Below are 9,348 nucleotides of genomic sequence, written 5' to 3' on the forward strand. Positions count from 1 at the left end.
TTTGTGCATGTGTGTGTGGATGTGCATGCCACAGCACAAGTTAGAGAACAACTCTGTGGAGTCAGGCCTGTCCTTCCAAAGCCCTTGAGGTTCCGGGGATTGAACTCAGGAGTCCAGGCTCAGGTGGCAAGCACCTTTACCCACTGAGCCATCTGGACAGCCCTGGACTTTAAAAGAGAAAAAAATTAAATGTTTAGATTTCACTGGAGGTAGAGATTCCTACTTCCCCCTTGGCTGGGACAGTGGTTACACCCGTGCAGACGTTGGTAATAACTCAAGTTAAAAATTAATGCCTTTGTGCTTTATCATGTACAAGTCAAATCTCGGGTTTTTATATTCAGAGCCAGTCAGCAAAGGGGGTTGGGGGGAACACCAGTACCAATTACTGATGTTGGCTTTTCTGAAACACAGGGTCAGGATGCAGCCTAGGATGACCTTGGTAATTTTTTTTTTTTTTTTTTGAGACAGTCTCACATAGCCAAAGCAGTGAAGGATAACCTTGAACTGTTTGCCTTCACCCTGTGAATGCTGGGAATACAGGCGTGTACCACCCTACCCAGGTTTATTTGGTGCTGGCGATCAAACCCAGGGCTTTGTAGGTACTAGGCAAGTATTCTACCCTCTGAACTATATTCTGATTTCTGAGATCAACTTTTTTCCTAAGATTGATTTTATGTACATGAGTGCTTTGCCTCAAGTAAGTCTGTGCACCCCATGCATGCCTGGTGGCCAAGGTGGTCAGAAGAGGGTATCAGATCCCCTGGAAATGGAGATGCAGGCTACTTAATCCGTCATGTGGGTGCTGGGAATTCAACCTGGGGCTGGGAGAGCAGCCAGTGCTCTTAAGCACTGAGCCACCTCTCCAGCCCCTGGTCATGAACTCTTGATCCTCTGTGCTGGGATCCCAGTCAAGCATTACTATGGTAGTCTGGAGTTACTGGACAGGACTCCAGCATGATGGAGCCTGCGAGAGCCTGTGAGCTTCCTCCCTGCCTCCTGGGAACCACCTTGTCTGTAAAGGATTTGGTAATGTACAGAACTGCTGTCCATGCTGAGACGGGTAGCGAAATGAAGGCAAGGTTAAAGCAGATGGAGTCAGTGTGGAAGCCAGACACAAGCCAAGGGTGGAGGCGGCAGCAGGTCGCACCAGCTCAGACTGCCCTTCCAAGTCCAAGTGAGGCTCTCAGCAATGAGCCTCGCCGGGGCTCAGTTTCACTGTCCTTCCAAATAGGCCTCAGAGGCCAGAAATTCCGGCTCCTGAACTCTTTAACTGGGATGCGGTACAGATCTCCTGGGGACACATTTGACATTTGATGGGGGCAGGATACACTGGTGAAATTCATCAAGTGAACAAACGAACCAAGAGAAGAGACTTGATTGTGTGTTTGGAGCCGCCAAGGTCACCTACCACTAGCTGATAGCGACTGTCAGCACTGGGCCTGGCAGGCTCTAGTCCCCCTCCAGATCTGCTCAGTACTACAAGCTCATGACCAGGGTAGTAATACGTCAGGTGACAACACAGCCCTTCCTGGGGCTGGGGGGCCTAGGCGACAGATAAGCCACACACTGAGGCCACCCACCCTTCCTTTCTCAGAAACTACCATGCGATAAGTGAGGCCTTGCTTATCGGCCGGGCACCGCCTCTCCAGGCCCTCTGCTTCCTGAAGGGCAGGCAGGACAGTAAAGATCTGTGGCAGGAATCAGGCCTTCCTCTGAGGAGGCTGGCTAGGCTTCTCCACCTCTCTGGGCCCGCTCCCTTCCGTCTCCCAGGAGTGAGGCCCCACCCAAATCAGTGTCCGAAGTGAGTCTTCCTCTGCCTTTGTATCCGTCCAAGACCAAGCAGCAACAGTGACTACCATGACACTTACGTGCTTGTCACCATGAGCCAAGCCAACCCTCTTGGGCCTGATCTCGCCCTATGGTGCCATTCCTCCCACAAGGTCCCCACCCTGCCTCCTCCCTGATGGCCACCATGAGGCCTAACTAGTACAGTACCCCTCCTCCAGGACAGGTAGCTCCAGCGAGGCTGTTAAAGCAGCAGTCTGTCTACCTGAAGGAGGCAACAGCACCTAGCCCTCACCAGCAGACCCAAGTCAACGTTCTCATCAGGAGCCCAGCTTTCTAGGCTCCCCCAGAATCTACCGCAAGTCATTGTTCATCTCCTGCAAACAAGGAAGTATCACCACCAATGGCATCCGTAATCTGGACCTGGGACCTCCTGGAAGTCCAGGGAGACCAACCCTGAATGGGTCAAACTTGGGGCTGGGGAGTACGTTAGCATCCATCACCCACAACCGCCAGGACTCAGAGAAGCGACTTAGGCAGAAGGCAAGGAGACCCTCCGAGCTAGATGCAGGATCAGCCCCGGCTGGTAACCTCTTGTCCCACTTTCTGGAACTGGGCCGGGAGGGGTGGAGAGGTCATATTTTCAGGCTTGGGGAATGGCCTAAAATCTCTTGGCAGTAACAGTGGGGCCCAGCACAGAGGCAGCAAGGTCTAGGGCCCTTCCTGCTCCCCACCCCTATTCATATGGCCCAGCAGCCTGTACTTTTCCACCCCCAGCCATGCTGTACTCAGGAGCACTCAACAGCAGGTGCCTCAGCCAGACTGGCCACTTCAGCAGACTGCTGGCTTCTGCTCCTGGCAGCACATCATGGCCCACAAGCCCATGCCACAAAGGTTGAATTTCACAGCCCAGCAAAATCCCTGGGCAGGGTGATCCGGCCCTCTTCCCCAGTCTTGAAGTTCCTCGGGGTGTGAACCCAGCTTTGCAGCCAGGGTGCCTTTATCGTGAAAGACGGTACACTCATTAACAAGCCTCCAATCTGCACAAGTTTCCAGCAGAAACCAGCTCTCCAGGCTGGGCAAGAAGCTTGCCCAGGGTGACAACACCCAGCCCTGAGGCCCATAAGCACCATGTGACACCCACTGTGTGTGGGTGAGGAGCCCATCCCCGTGGCTGAGCAGGAGGCCTGGAAAACACCCCTGGTCCTGATGAGGAGACATGATGCAGGGAACTCAAAGCCTGTGATGAAGCAGATGCAGTGGCAAAGCTGAGCACAGAAGCCCAGGGTTAGCACTTGCCAATCCTGACTGAGGGCCAAAGGGGATGCTGGGCCAATTCCAGGCCTGGGTAGGGAAACCTATGATTCAGTGTGAGACACTACAAACACACAGAATGGCTCCTACCTCTCACCTCCTGTCACAGCTGCCTGCTCAGCCCCTTGTCCTCTCGGACATAGGACCAAGTCCAACTCCACGGGCCATTTATGAGGCTGAGAGCACAGGAGGACTGGTTACAACGGTACAGGCCTGGCCTGGCCTGAGCACATTCTGTCCCGCCCTCTGTTCCTGCTCCTCTCCTGCTTGGGTCAGCTGTCACCTCCCCGGGACTCCAGGTCCCCACCCATATCCTTAGCTGAGCAGAGAGCTAGTGCACTTGAGTGGGGGGATGGAGAGCCAAGGCAGCCCTACCCCAAAAGCATGCAACAGACCAGGCAGGTTCTTCTGTACAGTCAGAGATCCATATATGTAAAGTGCCAGGTACAACGCTCTCAAAAATACTTCTGCCCCCAAATACAGTGCCAAAGGTGCCCCTGAGTCTAGCTCTTGCCCGTGAGATCCAATGGCTGCAAGAACGGTGGCAGAGGCAGCTCATCCAAGGCCTCAGGGAAGCGGCCAGGTGAGATGGTGGTCACCAGCACCTGCATGGCTCGTACAAAGAGGGAGGGCGGCGCCAGCCCTGCTAGCCACTGGAATTTGTCCTCTCCCAGCAGCTTCTCCCAGCGAAGCCGGTCTCCCAACAGCTCACGTCGAGCTGGGCCCGCAGCAGCCCCCGTGGTGTACAGTGCCAGGAGGTCAAGCAGCAGCAGGCGGCGCTGACACAGCTCCCCAGGCGGAGTGGTGCTGGTGGTGGCAGCGTTGACGGTGGCAGAGGAGGCCTCAGCAGCAGTAGGGGCTGAGCTGGCGTCCCGGCCCAGCTGGCGCAGCAGCAGCTCCAATGGTGTAAAGCCACCACCGTCTCGCAGGCCTGGAGAAGCTCCGTGGCCAAGCAGCAGGAAGAGACACTCGGGGCGTGCAAGCTCACAGGCCACATGCAGCGACGTGCCACCGCCCTCCACACGGCTGCAGCCGCGTCGGTCCAGAAGGCGCATGCGCTCTTCGAGTGGGAAGTCCCGCACGGTTCGCAGGATGTGCCGCAGGATGCCCACGCGGTTGTAGCGCACCGCCAACGCCACGTGCGGTCCAGGCGCGGTGCAACAGCGGAAGCCCGCGCTAGGCGGGGCGAGCGCGCGCCGGGGGAAGGTGGCCAGCAGGTAGTGAGCATAGGCTTGGTGGTCGTGCACGAGCGCGTACAGCAGAGCCTCCGACGGTGAATAGGCGGCGGCGCGCCCGCGCTCGTCCCAGTGGAAGGCCTCGCTGGCACGCATGTCCTCCAGTAGCCACACGGGCAGCAGATCGCGCACTGCCTGGTAGAAGGCGAAGGACGACTTCCGGCACTGCTTCTGCACCCGCAAGCGAGCTGAGCCTGCGCCCTCGGGCCCACCGTTGGCACTGCGTCCGGGCCTGGCGTCCCACGGCATGCTGGCCTCTGGGAGAATCCTGGCCTCAAGGCATGGGTTGCACCACCCAGACCAACCTGTGGGGCAAAGGAGCAAAGTGAAGGCTTTGGTCACCATTCCCCTGGCCTGAGAAATGGCATCCACGCTCACACAGACCTTGGGCCTTGAATGTCTCTGTCAAAGCCCCTTTTCCCATCCAGCATCGCCTCTACTAGTCACTGCCCCCAGTTCTAGTCTCTCCTAGGCCCCAGAACCCTGTCTCTAGCTTGTGCTAGAGGCTGGACCTGCCGGAGCCTTCGGTCTCCCCTCTGCGACTCTGGGACCTCCGAGAAGAGTTCCTGTTCACACCTGAGCCAGGTCCCGCCAATCACAAATAAAGAGGAATCCATGTGACACCTAAGACTCCCCAAACCCAGCCCCCCACCCCACTTCTACCCTGACCCCCAGCAGAGTACCCTGAGGGCTTCTTTCCAAGAGTGTCGTGGACATAACTACTCAGTGAGACCTACCCGGTTCTTGCAGGCGGCCCTGGGTTCTATAGACGCGGTTATTCACTTTGCGGCACCAAACCCCAGCTTCCTCACCAGCAAGAAAGTGGTAGCTGGTGGCTGCCAGTGCGCCCCCCCGCCCGAGTTGGGAGTGGCTCTGGCTCCTTCATCCACAAACAATTTTGCTGCCCATCAGGAATGAGCTCCTGGGAGGAGGGAAAAGGTGAAGTCAACGGAGGGATTGGAGTGTTCACCATCTAGAGTCCACTCCAGGTCCAGCCACATGAGGCCGGTAATGCCACCCCATTTTTCAACAGGGGACAAGTTAGTCCAAGGTCAGTCACCAAGTCAGGTAGAGCCAGGCTAAGAGCCTGGGTCTCCTGCGTTCTGTTTGGGCCCATTTCAGACATTGCAGACCCCAGCTTAAGCCCTATCTCTGCCCTGGGCCCCAGCCTCAACCTGAGCCCTTGCACCCCGGCCCAAGTGCCCTACCACCTCGAGCAAGGGTAAGCCCTAGGTCACAAGGGACCCGGGACGGCGAGTGGGCCTTGTCAACACACTGGGTATCACGACTAGTCGTGGTAATTGGGTTGCAGAGGTGGGCACTACGGAGTGGGCTGCGGCAGACGCCCCTCTGGGGCGATGCCATGACTGCAGCGCCTTCCCGAGCCTGGGCCCCCGCGCCCCAGGTGTACTGTGTGGGCACGCGTGGGGTGCCGGGCGGGTTACGTAAAGTTCGGCCGCCCCACGTCACTGGGCAGAGTCACGGCCGGGGCTCCGTGACTGGAGGTTGGGCCGCCGGCCAGATCCTCCCTGACCCTTCCCGGCAAGGACCGACCGACCTCGGCCGCGGCGGCTGCGGGGCGCGCCCCAGCGTCGGCTGTCCAGTGGCCAGGATCGGGGCTGCACCTGCGCGCGGGGGCGCCCGGGGCAAGCGACTCACCAAGCCGCGCGACCCTGTCCCTGCGGCGGGTCGGAGCGCGCGCCGTCCATGCACGGGCGAGCAGATGGAGACCCCACGACGCCGGACGTGGAGAGGGCCGCCGCCGCCCGCGACCGCCGCACTCTGATGCCTCGCGACCGGGTCTCCGGGTGCCGGTGCCGGTGCGGCCCAGGGGCGGGCGGCGGGCGGCGCAGTGCGGCCGGGGTCGGGCAGCACCGCGGGACGGGCCGCCGCCTCCATTGGCTCGCGCCGCCGGCCCCCGCCGCAACCCATTGGTCGCCGCGCTGCACCATTGTTGCGTCACGGGCCAGGGGGCGGGGCGCTCAGCGGGACCCGCGGAAAACTTCGGAGAAACTTGAGGGCGCGGGGGTGGGGGGGGTGAGAGAGACCGGGTACGGGGCGGAGCTTGGAGGGCGGGGCATCACGGGGGCGGGGCGAGCTGGGTTTGTGAGTCTAAGCCCTGGCTTGTATCAATGTGGCTGTCTTTGCTCTTCAGCTGGAGTCGTAGTCTGGGCCATTGAAGGAAGCTGGCATTTCAGGATGTTTTTCACCCAGGAGGAACTGGACAGGCAACCTAGCCTTCCCAGAAAGGACCCTGGAGCTTGAGATCCTGACTTTGGAGGGTTTAGGAGCCCAAAGTCAGTTACAAAAGCACTAATTAGCCGGGCGTTGGTGGTGCACGCCTTTAATCCCAGCACTCAGGAGGAAGAGCCAGGCGGATCTCTGTGAGTTCAAGGCCAGCCTGGGCTACCAAGTGAGTTCCAAGAAAGGCGCAAAGCTACACAGAGAAACCCTGTCTCGAAGAAAAAAAAAAAAAAAAGCACTAATTCTGTTACACCTAGGCCTCGGATCTCCTTTACCCCCGTTATCTGAGGCCAGGACTTCCCCGGTGAAGTCTCAAATTCCATTCACAGTCTCTTCTATCTTCTTTTCCCAGAATGCCTTAGCAGTCCAATCTTGACTCTGCCTCCCTGACAGTCTTGACCCTGCCAAGGCAGGGTCTGAGGGACTTAACTAGGCTGAAGCCTATCTCACCTGGGTCCTCTGAGCAAACCCAAGCGGGCATCTGCCCAGAATCCCAGGTACACCCACGCTTTCACACACGTGTTTTGGGGGCATCTGTAGCCTTGTACACTAGAAGGCCAGATAAACAATCCCAATAGGTAGTGCGGCTCTGAAGTCCAGAGAGAGGACAGACAGCTCCGTGTGCAGGCATTTTTGTAACCCAGACTACAAAACATGTTTACACCAGTCTGCCTGCAGAGACCCCAGTACCCACCATCAAGACAGTGTCACCTATAGACTAAACCATCTCCTAGGAGATCCATGGCAACTACCAGTCATGACCAGGAGTAAGAAGAGGTCCAGAGAACACGAGGCTGCAGGTCCAAGCCCTGCCTTTCCCAGGCCTCAGCGTTCAACAAGTCTTCTCTGGTGTCTTCAAGCTTTTTTCTTCTAAATACGAGGGAGGCACACTTTCCTCCCTCATGGAAATATGTCAAAGTGAGTGACCTTTGGGAGCCCCCAGCTCCTCCTCTACCCTAGGGAGATGTTGGGAGAGAGCCATCTGCCGCCTGTCACGTGGCTCCTTACCCAATTGTAACTTTCCAGAGCTTAAGGTGAGACATAGCTCCTTCCACAGCAGCTGTGTAATGAGGGTGAAAGGGCACAGGTTACAAGACCATGGGGGTACTTGGCTTCCGGAACTCCATGTTGTCCTCTGACTTCCTCTCCCAGCTGGGGTTCCCAGAGGACTCTAAGTCCAGCCTGATCTCACTTCTCAACCACTCAGAAGCATTGCATACTCAGGGACTCAGTCAAGAAGTCCAGGTGGTTTGTGGGAAGGCACTTCCAGGGGGAGTTCAGAAGTAACATGCACTGGAGAGCATTAGGAGAGCCCAGAGGTCAGTGGGCCACAGCTAGTCCCGTGGACTTTACCTGCTGAGACAGAAGCGTGGATGCATGCTGCAGACCTGAGGTGCAGGTGGAGTTGGAGAAAGTCATTTTGCTTGTTAGTTTAGGCATCACACAAAAATAATACTGGCTCCCGAGAGCCAGGGAACTGGGGTGAGAAACAGCAAGCAGGACAATATGCGGGCACATAACCATCATTCAGCCAGCTGGGTGGGCGGATTGCCGTTAGCTCAAGGCTATCCTGAGCCATAAAGCAAGACCCTGGGGAGGAGAAAGACAAGAGGTCCCGGCACCTAGACCCATTCCCTGTCTTGTGGCTGTTGGTGGCAGGTGACTTTGTAACTTTCTCCATCATGGCACCAGATAGTCCCTACCCTCAGCAGCTTGCCTTTTCCCCAAGGTCACTGCCATGGCTTGAACGTGTCCCTTGGGGCTCATGTGTTGGAAACCAAGTCCCCAAGAGCAACTGCGTTGAGAGGTTGTAAGGTCAGGAGGCCTTGGCCCTTGGCAATGGTTGATGCTTTTTCTGGAGAAGCCACTTGACAAAGGTTCCACCACTTGGTCTCTCTCCCATCTTTCCTTCCTTCGCCTATCTGGCTCCCCAATCCCTTGCCCAGACCTGTAACAGGTATATCCCTGCTCCTCCCAAGTTGCCCAGCTTCAGTCAGTGCTGCCCAGAGCAGGCTGACACCACCCACCCTTGAGGCCTGCCCACTGCTCTGGGTGAGGCTTGCTGGGTAAACTGTGCCCTGTGCCCTGGCATGAAGGATTCCAGTGTTGTGACCATCCTTGCCCACACCTGTGGGGACCCCAGCCAAGCCTACAATTGTGCCAAGACCAACCGTAGCCCCTACCCCAACATGTCATTGCTGCCTTCAAGGCTACCTAGGGGACAGTGTAGATGGTCGTGAAGGGGTAACGGCCTTCTAAGAAGGTCGAATGGATGTGGGAAGTGGAGGGCAGCTGGGGCACAGTATGATTTCCACAGAGACGGAGGAGGCCTCAAAGTTGGGGTGGGGTTGGAGATGAAGCAGAAAGTCTTGCTAACTGGGCATAGAGTTTGACCTTTGACCCTACCATGTGTTTGCTGAGACCTGACCCAAGGCACACTTTCCTCCCTCATGGAAAGCTTGTCTTCTGCCAGGGTAAAAGCTGCCGTGTGTGCATGGGCAGCTGGGCTGCTCTGTGAGGGCAGGGTGAGGGAAGCAAAGAGAAGGGACTGTAGACTGAGCCCCCCGCCGCCCCCCATAAGTGCTAGGACTCAGGACTCTAAGAAACTAGCTAGAGGGCTCTCAGCAGAGAAGCATGTGGCCCATTCTCTCAGCTCTCCATGGCTGCTGGGGATTAACTGCAGGGGAATAGAAGGAACAGCTACTGAGGATGTGGGGAGAGGGGAGAACGGGGTGGGGGGCGGGGCATGGACGACAGCTGAGGGGCCGCA

At 57.5% G+C, this 9,348-nt stretch overlaps 1 protein-coding gene across 1 annotated transcript; it reads right to left on the reverse strand.

The window, feature by feature from the left end:
- Positions 1-3,510: 3,510 nt before the first annotated feature.
- Positions 3,511-6,253, reverse strand: Ankrd9 (ankyrin repeat domain 9). The gene is made up of 3 exons (XM_036205466.1): positions 5,994-6,253; positions 5,072-5,256; positions 3,511-4,639 (listed from the first exon to the last, which is right to left on the reverse strand). The coding sequence occupies exon 3, from the start codon at positions 4,581-4,583 to the stop codon at positions 3,603-3,605; it is 981 nt and encodes a 326-aa protein (XP_036061359.1). The 5' UTR covers positions 4,584-4,639; positions 5,072-5,256; positions 5,994-6,253; the 3' UTR covers positions 3,511-3,602.
- Positions 6,254-9,348: the final 3,095 nt, after the last annotated feature.

This window comes from Onychomys torridus, chromosome 14 (assembly GCF_903995425.1).
Source record: "Onychomys torridus chromosome 14, mOncTor1.1, whole genome shotgun sequence".
NCBI classification, from domain to species: Eukaryota; Metazoa; Chordata; class Mammalia; order Rodentia; family Cricetidae; genus Onychomys; species Onychomys torridus.

What these genes read in the sequence shown, in the direction of transcription:
- Ankrd9 (XM_036205466.1), bottom strand. Translation starts at nt 4,583, where the DNA reads ATGCCGTGGGACGCCAGGCCCGGACGCAGTGCCAACGGTGGGCCCGAG.